The sequence below is a fragment of the Charadrius vociferus genome, unplaced genomic scaffold, assembly GCF_000708025.1.
Source record: "Charadrius vociferus isolate BGI_N301 unplaced genomic scaffold, ASM70802v2 scaffold415, whole genome shotgun sequence".
Lineage (NCBI taxonomy): Eukaryota > Metazoa > Chordata > Aves > Charadriiformes > Charadriidae > Charadrius > Charadrius vociferus.
The window spans coordinates 143,595-158,878 of record NW_009648367.1 but is presented as its reverse complement, the minus strand read 5'-3'; the positions used below and the strand labels follow the sequence as shown (position 1 = coordinate 158,878).

Here is a 15,284-nt window from a genome sequence, read left to right as displayed (position 1 = left end):
ATGGAGCTGTGCAGATTTCATTGCACAAACAGCAGTGTTTTGAGAGGTTGACGCTGAAATCTTTGTTGTTTGTAGACAGACAGAAAGGAAGCTATGTCCATCCCAGCACAGTAAGAAACTTCGTTTACAATTTTTTCTGTCTCATGTTTTCTAATCCAAGAATTGGATTATTCTTGGAGAAAGGGTCACAGAAGACAATCACACTTGTGCCTGATATTATGAACAGATGAAATAATTCTTACTGCAATGGAAAATAACATTGGTCCTCGGATGATCCACCAGATTCCCATGTGTTCATTTGTTCCCCAGCACCTGAAGAATAATTTAAAGTATAATTACATTATTTTCACAGAAAAAAATAGAAAGCTTACATAACCTATGTATATATTTCAAAAGGAAGTTGACAAAGTTCAACTTCTTCAGGAGGTACTCAGGAGAAGTGGAATAAAACAAGAATGGTGAGAGAGGTTTTCCTAGACTGCAAACTTCTGAACTATCTGTCAAACTCAGTCTTTGGATCCACACAACATGGTACCAAACCAACATAATTGAACTCAGATTTATCTATCTGGAACTGGAAACTGGAAATGGGTAAACTATGAATTGTGATCATGGTTCTCAGCCTGCTGAAAAGTATGCATACTACTTCCTTGAACCTGCCTCCTTTTCTCCTGCTCTAACCTTCTAATTTGTCCTATGTATGTGTTCCTTCTTGCTAGTTAGCCTGAAAGTCTGTAGGATCTTGAGTAGTCATTTATGGCCTATGTAACATCTAATTCTATGAAACTGTAATCGTGATTTGGTTCCTGATGTTGTTGCTTAATAACTGTATTGGTGTTCCAAACGAAACTCTCTAGAAGCCGTGAATAAAAAAGGAGAACAAAAGAAATCATACATAAACCACAAAGCCTATGCAATGCCATTAACAGCATCATTGAATACCAGGAGACTAGAAAACTGATGCTTACAAGTGGCTCCTACTGATTCATTCACTGAATACTGAATACATTTATTTAATATCAGCTTTTAGTGAATATCAGTTTTTGTCATTTTCCTCCATAACAATTTTTTTTTCAAAATGGCAGTGAATACTAATTAAAGTGTAGATGGTCTCCAAGGAAAGCACTGGTCTCCTTTTCTTACTAAAAAGATATGAAGATGTTTGTGCTGGCAATCTGCTTCATGTAAGTGGATGAACATTGGATGCAATAGCTTTCATATCAGGAACAGTGAATGTTCCTTCTACTTATTGATTTATGCATAAGTAAATCTGAGAATTCCTAGAAGTAGCTGAATGTAAAAGTAATGAAATGGACCTAGAAAATGTAACAAGTATTAGTAGGTGCTTTATAATCTTAATATAATCTAATAGTCAATACTTGTGTCAATTACTATCAAGGGCTTCCAAAAAAATTAAGCAAACAGAAAGCCAGCATTCTATGGCACATTTTATTTAGTAACCTACCCTGTGTTCTCCAGTTTTGATCTGCTTATTCCCCAAGGGCCCACAAACAGGATAGGAACAACTGAAAAGAAAAGGAGTCAATGACAGCCAAGCTTGCAGAACGGTTCATACAAAACACAGATGTCTAACAGGTGTGTGTGGTGCAAAGACATATGCTTTTCAGACTTCTATTTAGAATTGTACAAAAATCAACCTGATCCTGGCTTTCCTCATTTGTAGTTCAAATAAAAAGTGAAATTTCAGTGTATAGTTGAATCTTGCATTTTCAATCCTACTGATATATGCATATACGTATACACATATACACTGCCAACCTGTCCAAATCTTCCAAATTCCTGACCCTGACAATTCAATATAATTGGCACTTGAGGCCTCACAAACGACCTCCAGTTGTTGACATTTTTATTTGCTGAACTCCAAAGAATTTTCAGTGGAAGCATGGAACTCTGCCTAGTTAATTAAAAAAAACTGACAAAGGCTTATTTTCCTGGCTTACCTTTTGGACCCCTTAAAGATAATCCATGGTCCCCATTCCCCTATTGTTGCCCCTCCTCCTGGAGATCATAGAATGCAAACAGAAAAAAAACCTGAAATAAAGGATTACTACACTGTTCCAGTGGTCTATGCATGTGCAGGTGCAAGCTTCAATCGCAAACACAAGGCATGTGAGCTACAAAAGGCAGATTTCCAGCTGGACTATCAGCTCAATAACACACGGAAGATTTTCTGGTGGATGTGGCAGAAAGGAAAGGAGATGTGGGTCACTGGAGCCAGAACAGGATCTCTTCAGGATTCTGGGACACTAACTAAGGTCAAGAGGAGAGCTGGAGAGTGGCAACACAGCGAAAGGGCCAGAAGTGAAATATTCTCAGAGATAATAGACCTCTGAATGGGTAAAATGGGGAAAGAAACAGAAAGGGTGGGGGATGACACTGGTGCAACAAGTGGGTCTGAGAGAACAATCAGGGCATGGACCACTTGGGAAATGAGTTACACGTCCAGGGGAATATGAGATTGTCCCGTGAGGAAAAATGATAGCCTGGAGAATGAGGTGATGTTATCAAGTGCAGTTCCTGGGCAGTAGCTGAGGAAGTGTGTCTCGTGGTGTAAGCATGGTTCACCCCTGCTGGCTCAGCAGCAGCAGTACTACTAATGTCTAAGATAGGTGCCAGATGTCCCATGTTAGTACTAATTCTAATAAATATACATAAGACTTTAAGCTAATTAGTGGGAAAAAGCCTTTAGGAAATCAGTGAATATGATACAGATATGAGAGCAATGGAGTGGGACCAACAGGGAGATGATCGTTATTATTTATACTCTTCAATAGTGAGCACATTTCTTAACAGACTGGTCCTATTGCAGTTTGAACAAGGAATAAAATGACTAGTCCCTGTTCCAATGAGTTGGTGATCAAAGCAACAAATGGATTTAGAGAATTGGGAAGAGTGAGGAAGCAATGAGACAACACTAGCCAGTGTGAAAGACAGTGGTCTTGCTGTGTCAGCAGCCTGTGTGCCAGTACTGCCATATTAATATAGTGCATGGGATCTTTAAAGAAGAATGTGAGAGGGAACAAAGAAATCAAGGCATGGATGGTGAGAAGGACCTTCTAAAGTGTAAGGTGCAGCAGAAGAGAAAGCTCAGAGGCTTGGCAATGGACAATGTAGTGTGGTGTTATGCTTTGATAAAAACTTAGAGGAAAAATAGATGAGGAAGATGGAAAAGAGTGTGAAGGAAAGTAGTTAATGTCTGTTAAGGAAGAAGCAAAAGAGGAAAATGAGAAATGCTAAAATGGTTTAGCATGTACAAAACTGCAAGCTTGAAGAATAATCTTCACAGCACCATAGTGGATGAATACAGGTAAGGCCAGAGAAAAGGCTGCTGTAGGAAATAAGACAAATTCCAATGTGACTATATCTAGAAATGCATGAAAGGATTAAGGCAAAATCCCGTTTCTCTTAAACATTGAAATAATTCACTCTTCAAAGGTACTTGTCTTCTTCCTTTGGTTCTGGAGATAGTCTCAATATTAGTTACCTAAATTTAACCTTGTTAGATAAAACGAATCCCCTCCTCCATCAAGTAGACTAAAGATGTAAGCACTACCTGCTCCTAAGAACCCACAGAAAATCTGATATGAAAGCACTTAATGAATATATCATAAATCATACCCGGGGAGTGGAGGAGCGACAGAGATGGAGATGGCATGAGGATGAAAAAAATTTTAAATTCTGCTTTAATCATATGGAGCTTGATTTCATATATAATCAGGAAAGTTTTCATTTTTTTTAATATTAACTCTTGATTTCCCTGTAAACATCAGGAAGTTGGTACAGAATATTTGCAACTCATCGTTGACTGTGCAGAGAAGGGTATAGGAATGTATTTTATCTCCTTTTTTATCAAGATCCTTTACCCTGAAAAAATAGACTTGTTTTGGGATGAGACCTGAGACAATTCTAACCAGCAAATTTCTATCCATGTAACAAAATGTAATATCTGAATATTCCAGGTTCTGTTTAGTATTTGTCCTGACAAAACATTATCCTCCACAGAGATGTTGCAATATATACCTAGATTTAGTTACCAAATCTGAGTTGTAATATACTGGCTTATATGTACACATACTTCTCAGCTTAAATGTGTGAGCGGGTTTAGTGAGAAAATATTTCGTATGTGGAATTGTGCATGTACCTTGGAACCTGGAAGAACTGCATTTGAGTATTTAGTATTGACTTCGAGGTACTGTGTTCCAAATGATTGATGAGCAGTTTGTTTAGTCTTTCCTTATCTCTTCATCATACTAATATCCATGAAATTGTTTACTGTGTTAACTTGATAAAGTTAATGAGAATGAAGATCAAAGCTTCTGTGTCAGATGTAAGATAACTGTTTTTTCCAAATATGTGATAAAACATGCCTTTCCCCATTGTACATGCTTCCTCAATGAAAAGCAATGATTCTTCCTGAAGATCCTTTCTGATCTGATGTCAAAATGTCAAGTTATGCTATACAATGAAATAATTTTGAGTTAAACAATAGATCAACTTTTTTGTTTTAAACGCGAGAAATTAAACTTTCCTGAGGTTACAGCACTTTTTGTATGCATGGACTAACATTTCTGAAAATGTGTGTTCCCATTGCAAACACCTCCTGTTCTGTACTCTCAGCTCTTTCCATGTTATTAAATTGTTGTCATGTTCATTGTGAAGGCGCTGTATTTATTATCAGGGCTTCAAAACTCCTCAGTTTCTCACAAGCCTAGACTAAAACAATCTGAATTTCTTAACTTCTGGAGATATGCTAGTTTTTATACGGTCTTTAAAGAACTAAGAGGTGTGGACTGCTGAATCATCTGTTAGAACACTTCTGTTGCTACAGGAAGCTAAATAAAATCTTATTTTGGCATTAAAACTGTAAAACAAGAAGCAAATAACATAGTTGTTCTTATGTTCTTAGGAAAAAAATGGCACAATGTCAACTGAGTTTTACATTCGCTTGTAGCTAACATTTAATACTCCAAAATTAAATGTACCACAGCCAAAATTACTGGGTCTGAGTACTTTTTTATTGATCTCTGATAACAGATTTACATAATGCACAAAGTAAAGCAATCTGCTGTACTGACATCTTCAGAACAATGAATAAAATACTAGCTTATGCACATTCAAAACCCAGTTCAAATGCTATAAGAGAAAAAAGTCAGACATCTTTTAATCTTACCAGTAGTAGTAAACACAAGCCATTTCTATAAAAGACAGTTAAGGTTTCTGTGTTCTTTAGTGCACTGGTATTCTCTGAGACCAGGTAGTTTTGCCCTAAATTAAGTTATGTTGTGTACTTCAGCAGGGTTTTATATCATGCCTTTGAAACTTTTTTGCTCAGGTTTCCCCCTGTGTGGTATTTTAGATGCTGAAGTCCTGTTTTGGATCTTTAAATGTGGACATTTTTCTACATCAATGGTGCTTTGTTAATAAATTAATACAGTCATATTAGAAAAGCATGAAAAACGGCCTTAACTGAAATTCAGTTAATTCTAGGAATGTCTCCAGTAGGCTCTAACATAAAGTACGCTTCAAAACTTTACAGTGAGATAGGAAGGTGAACTTTTTCACCCATTTCCTCTATCTGCAGATCAAGCTGAACTGCAATGAATGTATCACTGCTGGTATACCTTTATTGACAGTCGTTGAGTTCAAAACGAAAAAAAAAAACCAAAAAAAGAGTACAGATTTTTTCTTTCTAAATTACAAAGTATCCACCACTGACTTCATAAAGTATCGCAGAATTAAGAACCTGGAAATTGTTATGCACTTACCCCATCCTATCACAAGATACGTCTGTAGCAGTCGTCTTTCAGAGAGTACAACAGTTATCAATAATGTATGTAGATAAATTCCTTCTACTAATAGCCAAAAATAATTTGCCCCAACAAAGTAATGCATGAAAAACTGGGCGGTCCTGCAAATGGTTACAATCTGTAGAAATGAGAGACCGGGAATCATTGTTAATATATAAAAGCTCCAACAAATCCTGTTTTTCTCTTGTTACTCTAGCAACCATTAGCTAGCACATGGTTGTGATACAACTGTGGTTTGGTCCCATATCTCACAAGACTCTCCTTGCTGCTTGGAGAGGCCAGAGCATAGTGCAACAATTTAAATGCTTCTACATTGTCAGAGAGTTTGAGTGGAGGTGCCAAGTGGGAAAAGCCCAGTGTAGGCTGGGATATGTGTTGTTTGGCATGATCTGCGTACCAGAATTTTTACTGATGAGCTATTAAAAGAATAGTCACCATTAACATCATGCAGGTAATTTTGCTTTTTGACATGGGCAAACTATATTCATGCGACATCATGCAAGTATAACTTATCCACAGTCATTGCAAATGAGACGTTGTCATTCCATTCTCTAAACAAGTGTAAGAAAATTAACACATATTCCTAAAACAGAAAAGCTTTTAAATGATATTGTTTTCTCTTAGTGTTCTTTAACAGCAAATACATTGTTTGATGACATTGTCTTAAAAGCAAGATTTGTGTGCATTGCACAGTGCTATGCATACAAAGAATGAATAAATACAGTGTTATAATTGACAAATAAATGTGTAGATTTCTTCCTGAAAACTACAGGTGTAGGTTGGTTTGCTTAATTGAATGTTTCTAAATATAATTATTGATTAATTTGTGGGTTTTTTTAATACAGGGCTTCATTAAAACCCATCTGTTACCACTTATCAAATCAGATTTTTTTTCTTGACTACCCCAAGCTTTATTGGCCAAATTTCAACATTCAAAGCTCAACAAACACCTCAAAACTTGCTGCCATATGGCAGACTTCCAAAACTGTAACTGTTATGCCCACTAGCAGATCGCATTTACTGTTAGCAATGAACTAACAAGTTACCTCAGGACTGAGGTATAATATCCATCCATCTTCATCATTTGGTCTTTTGGAGTAAATATTGTAATATACAGTGTCTTTTATAAGAACTGCTGTGGCACGCAAGATAAAAGATGCAAATAAATTCATATGGATGTAGTTTCTTGTGCAGTGAAGTTTTCTGTGGGAGAAAAAATCATGTATGAATCCTCTGGAAAATATTTAATTTGCAGAAATAAAAAAAAACCCACCCACAAACCTGTTTTATCCATATTGTTTCCATAAATGGATTTTGCTTAGGAATTGCTTTTGTAATGCTTATTAGGAAAACACAAGTTATTTACATCAGAAGCTAAGCAATAAATTAAATCACATGAAAAGAAGAATGTGCATACTGGGGTCTGTGTTTTTAAAATGCATGTAAATTTGTACTAACCTGAGGAAAGAAAGTATAAGGAGAGCTAATACAAGTGAGATGAGAGAAAAATAATATCCTATTGTGTATAACAGCTGTAACGTGGTAAGTAATTTATGTTCTTCTTCCTAGGAGCAAAGAAGAAAAATGTGTTATACATGCAGGCAGGTGGGCAGAGCACAAACACAGCTCAGAAACTTTTGAGTCCAACTTGTTTGCATTGCAATGCAGACAGTGGAGGTTTCTGATGCCTCTCCCTGTGCTGCCTAATAAAATCATTGCATGACAGAAACTCTTGCAGACAGCCTTCTTTTTAAATTCAAAAGCATTCCCAGGCTCATTCCAGATTGCTCCTGCACAAACCCTATTCATAGTCTGATTTACAGCTAATCATTGCCATGATCACATGCACCAAATGGATCCTGGCCGTTTAATAACTGCAGAGATCAACTCCCTTAATCCGTACACACAAGTGCAATTACTATACATGTGGCCTGGGAATACAGTTACAAATCAGCTGTGTGTACAATTTTGAGAGTCAACTCTGTCTAGTCATTGAAATAGACTAACTTCTGCCATGAGTTCAAAGAAAAAAATCAAAATTATTAGAGCTGTCTAGAATGTCTTTGAATGATGAATAAGACCTCAGAGGAGTAAGGGGGCACTCACACTTTTTTCCCACTTTCCTTCATTTAACATGTCTTCTGGCTAAGTTTTTCTGTTAGGTGCTTCTGTCTACCTCTTATCTTTTCGTATTGCTTTTCTAGCTCAAGAAAAGCTTCTCTGCAGAGGGGACATAAAGATACAGAATATATGACTTTCATAATCCGTATTTGGCCTGCACCTGTGTCTCTTCCTTTGTGATTTTGCTGTTTTCTTTGTGAACTGTCTTGTTGCTCACGTGGGAAACGCGCTCACCATATTGAATTTCAGTCAGGGCAAATTCGGTGGAGCAAAGAATATTTATTACAGCGCTGGGAGTTACACAGGGGATTTCTCCCCCTGTGGCTCATTTTCCCTTTACAAACGCTTGTTTTTATTTCATATTCCTTATACTTATTCATGTTTTTTCTTCGAAAATAATTTGCATAATCAATGAGTTCTTGGAATGCAACCCACCCCCGAACATGCTCCCCCCTTTCTAGTGGCTCAGGCGCTATGCTTCTTCAGGGGTCTTCCTGGTGGTCATCAGAGGTAGGCTCTAAGTCTTTATCACCATGTCCTTCTTGTGGCTTCTTTGTTCTTTACACTTCTGTGGTTATCTTAGATAACTACATCACCTTTTGTTTTGCAATGGTTCGGTACTTCCAACTGTTGCTTTTGTCTGATATCCAGTCTAACACTACCCCTTTTCCAAACACATTGCAAGCAGGCACCCATCTTAGCTGAAGCCATAGCAAGCACACATCCATTTTAGCTGAAGCAAAATTCTTTTGCTAAATTACTTATTACACTCAGCACCAGGGATTTTAGTACTGTCTTCCTGCCGGTAGTTGTCTTTAATCAATTTATGCTAATGAGTACTATCTGGGTAGCACGGGTGAGCTGTGCCTGCTGGTAGAAACTCTCTTGGAGAGGTTGAAAGTGCCCAGGGAGAACAGCTTGGGTGCAGGAGATTCCCATAGCACAGCCATTAGTCACTCTGCTCCATGAAAACACTCAAAAAGGCATAAACCTAATAAAAAGCATGAGTTATCATCTTGGCTGTGACAATTTTGCAACACCAAAGCAAATGAAATCAACCTGATTCCTCCAGTGTGTGCGGATACTAGCTCTGGGTTATTTCGAACATCTTGGGGATTTCCACTAAATATAATAAACAGGTACAAAACCACATCTAGTGTTGGTAGGAAAGCTGGTTAAAGCTTTCAGAGAAATTGTCTGCTGTCACACAAGATGAGTTCATGTGCTTCCCACCCACAAGTTTGTGATCCAGAATGGTCAACAAACCATGGAAAACTCTCAGTACTTAGGAATATTTGTCACACTTATATAAATAAACTGTAAGCTTGGAAGTTCATGTACTCACTATATAAAGACTTTAGTAAAAACTTAGTAGTACATAGGGATCCTGAACTAACAGCGTTTAATAATCAATAATATTACTCAATAAAGTAATAAACAGTAACAGTGCTCAGCCAATAGAATACTAAAAAAGAAAAAATAATCAACCGTAGTAGAGCTTACCTAAAAGACTTAATTTTGACATCAGCTAAGCTGAACTCTATGGCACAAGAAGGTATAAGAAGCTGAAACCAGATAAGCTGCATGCTTTATTGTTATCTGAAAGTGCTGCATTCGCTGCAAGTCATCGCTCCCTTGTGCTCGCAGGCGACAGGATCAGGTCCCGGTGCTGCTACCTGGACCGTTCTTTGCCTTAAACCTGGGCTGGGGGCAGGGGGAACCTGGCTGCCAGCCGCCTCCTGCGCGGCACCCCGCCAGGCTTCTCCACAGGTCCAGAGCAAGAGTGTGCTTCCCAGCTTCCCAAACCGGAGCTGGTCAGTAACTGCTTTCCTTCTATCCTCGGTAGGAAGAGCTGGGCGCTGTCGCGGTGGGAGTAACCAGTTTGCTCTTTGTTCAGCTGGGAAGACCCGCTCCCCGCTGCTGGCATCGCCCAGGGCTTGGATGCGCTGTGCCAGGAAGGGAGGATGGCGTTTGCATTGTGATGAATGCTTAGGTCTGCGACTAGCTACATTTGAAAGGACCAGGTAACGGCTCATTAAATGCTAAAAGGCTCAGGAAGCGCCAGAGAGTGAAGTTGTCTGGCCTTGGCAGAGTACAGCGATTTGGGGAAGATGATGGGATGCTTTGAATTTAAGCTATTTGCTTGTCAAATTGCAGTCTTTTTCAATTTTATTAGGAGAAATTCAACACGTGAACGCTGGACTCTGAAAAGAAAATAATTTGTGGCATCTAAAGCAGGAATCCCCGTCCTTAATCTTTCCTCTGCTGCTTCTGAATAAAATAACAGGTTTCCATTTGGTAATCTAAATGCAATCTGCACATCTTTTGCAGGTATTCAGTGGAAATGTTTCATCAGTTACTCAAGAAGGGATCAAGAAGATTAAAGTATTAAACCATAATATAAAACATACTTACATTTTTTTGGAAATGATTTTTCTCAGAACATTCTGAACTATCACGCCAAATGTCTGTGGAGTTTTCCTTCGTTTGCCAAGTCCCATCATCCAAGCAGACTCTGTATACATAGCCTACACTTCCTGAAAGTAAACAGAGGTTTAGTCTGAAAGGTCAAAATAAAGATTTCATTTTTCATACACACTTTAAAGATTTCTCCCTTGCACCACAGCAATAGACACTACCCCACACCCACTCAAAAAAGGAATAAAACCCACTTTTGTCTTTGACAATATATTTTTCATATTTACATAGGACAAAGTAGGAGTATAATCTAGCAGAAATAAATTCCCAGAATGTGCCTGGTTTTTACAAAAAATACATAGTTACTACATCCAAAAGAAAAGCCTACATCTCACTATTATTTTTTCCTCATTAATCTCATAAGTGTCATCAAGTATGGGTAGCACATGGCCCAGGCTGTGTAGTAGAAATTGTAGGAGGAAGAGTATGGTTTGATCTTTCTCTGAAACACCTGTGGCTGTTGTTTTATTTATGTGTTTTGGGGTCTGATCAGCAGGTGCTGTGAACCAGTGAAGCTTTCACTGCATTGTCCTAGTTTATATTAATCAAGAATTTGCTCATAACATCAGAAGAATGGTATGGGTACACTGGTTGATGTTTGAGGTTGTCTTCAACAGCTACCTTCCATTTATTTGTAATCAGATCTGAGCTTTTTCATTTGGTTTTGAATTAGAAAGTGTTTAAGTGTTGCAGCCACAACCAGAATATCTCATTTTGTTCAGGATAACTGGAATGGAGAGAACTACTTTGGAAACACGGTTTGCTGTGATGGACCAGGAGCTCTGTGTGGAGACTGGATGTTGAAGAAAATCTGAAGGTATCTATGAAATGTGATCAGAAATTTAATTTCTTAGACTACCGTAATTTTTCAGTGCTCAGGCTTGGCAATAAATTTACAAACCACAATAAATTTACCTGAATCTTCCAAGCATTTCTGGTGCAAGTCCATCGGTGTACCAGGACAGAGACAGCTATACTTTGGAAATGGACCAGCCAAGCAAATGGGACCACAAGCAACCCTAACCCCAGTCCCGCAAAATCTCTAGGACAAACAGACAGCTGGGCTGTCTCTACTGTCTCTTCTCCTAAGGTGCTGTGACATGGATGAGAATGCGAGATGATGCTGTAACACAGCAGCCCCACTCTGATCCCCACTGTTAACACAATTAAAAGCTTCATGACCTGGTACAATGTCTTACATCTTGCTTTTGTGGAAATTTAGACAGAAAAAGAGAAAAAAGTTTCCATTACATGGAGGACAGGAAGATGCTTTTATGTTTATGACGAAGAGCTGAGTTTCTTCTAAATGGTTGGCAGAAGCAGTTGTTTGTGAGACTAGGTAGTAACTGGGTCTCTTTCTGCTTAGCAGCACAAAAAAGGACAAATGATGGTGTTACAGAACAAACCATGTGTGAGGTGGGCCAGAGAAAGCTAGGATAAGCAGCCCATAGTATTCTCCCATAAACTAAAGGACTCAGACAAAATTGGTACTTCCAAGTGCTATTAGAAATGCAGCTAAGAAAGCTACATGTAGCTAAGAAAGGCTGTGTAGCAGGATTCAGAAATACCAGGCTGCAGGAATGTCCTTTCATTTCTGTAGGAGAAAGGGAATGTTTGCTTTTAGACAGTTTTGCTCCTGCAGATGTCATTCTTTTTCTCTTCCTGAGAACCTCCCTGCTCCCCTCTAGGAAAAGGCTTCACAGTAATCTTGTTTTTTCACCACACCACTTGCTGGTGGTGCCGTACATCCTACTGGAGGGCTCACTGCTTGGACTGCTGCTTTGTTTGGCTATTCCAGTTTTTTGGGACAGAGCTTCATGTCTGGGGTCAGTGGGGACCCCAGAAGTTGAACCTCAGAAGCTGAACCCCAAATCTGTTACTGCCAATAGAGGCCTGGCAGTACAGTTACATGATCTTGGAAATGTTGCTTTATAGCAGGCAATATGGAGCTGTAACAAGCACAGATGGATAAAAAGAGTAAATAATTAAACATTGGCATTTATTTTCTTCCGCAATTCAGAAAAGAGGTGAAAAGAGGTGAGAGAAGAAAGCCCTCAGACACTTCAAAGGACACTGGGACAAGTGAGACCATCACAATCGGTTCTTTAGCTGGATTCCCAGCATAAACTTGAAGAGAAGTTGCCACTTTCACATTACCATTTTCCAACCACGGCAAATATGAAGGACAAGGAACAGAGACATTTCCTGGGGGTGAGTAAGGCCAGCAAACAAATTGATCAAATGTCCCATTACAATATACTCCTGGGGAGAGAAGCAAATAGAAGTTTTACAAAAGGTTGTTCAGACAATGGACAATCATGAAAACCATTGTATACTGTTCAGGTAACCTGTGAGCTACTCCAGCACATTTACAAAATGTAGCAGATAAACCTTATGTATTCACTGTGGCTGCTACCCTTCTTCCTTAGATCTACACAGCAGCAGCAGGTTTTACATGTTTCATTATGAGATAAAGGTATTGCTCAAAATCATCCTGAGGTCTCTGTTGTCCAAATGTAACAGACAGATTCCAGCTGTGCTCTCACTCACTGTTTTTGCTACATGCCACAGACTTTTTGCTGGTAAAGCAAAGATATTCCACCTTTCGTGACCCCCGTGACACCACTTTTCAGCTCAGATCACTGCCAGCTTCTTGGATAGTGAATCCTCTTAGTCTTTGGGCAATACAGGTTAGGGAGCTGGTAATATCTCAGACTAACTCAGTTTTAAGTTTCACAGATAGCACACCACTCACAGGACTTAAGATAAAACATGTGATAATGCAGAATTGAAATGGTGCAATCAGGTTACAGTAAGATAAGATAAAATAAAGTGCATTAATGGCTGTCCTAGTCTTGATTAGTTTCTGTCTTCGAGGATACGCTGAAGTTCTCCTCTTTTTAATGCTTTTTCCCATCCAAAGCCAAAAGTGTATACTGGCTTTGTTTTCTGGAACGCTTAGCAATACTTTGAGAAATTGCGTGGGAAGAAGAATACAAGAAGCACCAAAGATAGCTGTGTGCTATCTCACCAGCATCTTTTTGGGGTCCTTATGCTAAAATAAAGACCACAGTATGTGCATTCTTAGTAATTTCCTTGTACGTTTGAGGCTGAACACCTGTGGCCCTGTGTAGCTGTTAACACTTATAGACGTGTTTTTGTTGTTCCTTTCCCCGATATCTCATCAACGTTTGTTCAAGTGTGGATTAGGTAGGTGGCCAGAAGAGAAATAGTTTTCTCTCCATTTCATGAAAACTGGAGTTCTGAATCCCTGTAGTTATGTGGATCACCTGCTACAAATCACTGCCCTCAATATCTTGTCATGTTTCACTGGTTTTGGCCTCCTAGGTCATCTGGCTTGGTTCTAATTGCCACCAAAAGCCACCATTCTCTGCCTTCCCACCATAATACACTCCTCTTCTGCATCGTGCTAATGGTTTCTGCACACCAGCTTTTCACCACAGATCATTGATCTCTAGCTTCTCACAACTGTTTCTCTTTCTTGTCAGCTTTAGTTGTAAGGTCTCCTGCAGGTGTACCAGCTGGGCTGATCTGTGTTTTGCATCCCTTCCTTTCCAGAAAAACTTCTGTCTCTCTGCAATCCTCATCACTCTGTCTTCTTACCTCTCTGAGTGTAGTCTGTAATTTATGGCAGTTTCTTTGTCTGACCTTTCTCTGTTTTTTCCTTCCTTATTTCCCACAGTCAAAGTAAGCAGAAAGAGGAGAGGAGAGGAGAGGAGAGGAGAGGAGAGGAGAGGAGAGGAGAAAAACATTTCCAAAATGTCAAAGGACAACAAAAAACAAAACTCTGGGAGTGAGATCACACTTTTCTTGGTACTTGTGTCCTACAACTAGAAAGCCCACACCTACGGATGATCAGACTTCCTAGAGTTATAAGAGTAACTTTATAAGAGTAACTTATAACCTTTATAAGAGAAACTCAGCTTTGTTATCATACTGGCCATACACACTGTTCTGATGACCCCTCTGTCACAAACACACCGCATAGCTTCATTAGTACTTTTCTGACTTCTGGTCATTCGACTTTGAAACTGTCAAGTCAGTCAAAGATTTACATAACATAGAAGGAAAACATATAATTAGATTGTTGGCATCTAGCAACAAGTAGTATTTTATCGCCACCAGAAAATCTAGCATGATGAAGTGGACAATGAAGAACTAGATAACTGAACACTTCAGCTGAGTCCTCAATGTAGCCAAGGATCTGATCTGCTTTTGCGGAAGCTGTGGTGCACTGCTGACTTATGGTCAGCTCATTGTCCACCAGGACCCCCAGATCCCTTTCAGCAAGGCTGCCCCCCAGCCACACAGATCTTACCCTGTACTGAGCGCTTTGGTTATGTCTTTGTCAAACTTCATACAGTTCTTGCTAGCCCACTCTTCCAGCCTGTCCAGGTCTCTGTAAGATGGCTCTGCCTTCTGACATGTCCACCTCACCACCCAGTTTGGTGTCATCAGCAAATTTGATTGCATGTTTGCATGGCTTGTTACAGCTCATTGTTCTACATTTAGAACTTACAAACAGACACACACTTCTGCAAAGCAAGTTAAAGAATACTTTCATATTCATCAGTGCTACTTAACACATTGCTTTATTGTGCTGTTTGTTTCCTTACCAGTATCTACGGTTGATTCCTGCAACACTTTCAAGCATTCTTGTTTATATTTGTTCCATCCCGTAGTGGTTTTTTTCAGCAGAGATCCTTTGGCCTGTGAGTGAAAATACTGAACATGAGGAAAACCAGTTAGAACCTTATGGTGTTCTAGTGGCAAGTTTCTTTCCATTATAAGAAATTTAAAAGGAGAGAGGAGAGGAGAGGAGAGGAGAGGAGAGGA

At 39.1% G+C, this 15,284-nt stretch overlaps 1 protein-coding gene across 1 annotated transcript in view; it reads right to left on the bottom strand.

Moving 5' to 3' along the window:
* The window catches only part of GLP2R (glucagon-like peptide 2 receptor), a 41,196-nt gene that overhangs the window by 16,910 nt on the left and 9,002 nt on the right, over window positions 1-15,284 (bottom strand). Inside the window, exons 2-9 of the mRNA XM_009885285.1 lie at window positions 15,065-15,158; window positions 12,585-12,689; window positions 10,365-10,486; window positions 7,287-7,393; window positions 6,875-7,031; window positions 5,787-5,946; window positions 1,466-1,526; window positions 243-312 (exon numbers count right to left, since the gene is read on the bottom strand). Coding sequence (XP_009883587.1) covers window positions 243-312; window positions 1,466-1,526; window positions 5,787-5,946; window positions 6,875-7,031; window positions 7,287-7,393; window positions 10,365-10,486; window positions 12,585-12,689; window positions 15,065-15,158 — 876 coding nt within the window. The remainder of the gene's footprint in view (window positions 1-242; window positions 313-1,465; window positions 1,527-5,786; window positions 5,947-6,874; window positions 7,032-7,286; window positions 7,394-10,364; window positions 10,487-12,584; window positions 12,690-15,064; window positions 15,159-15,284) is intronic.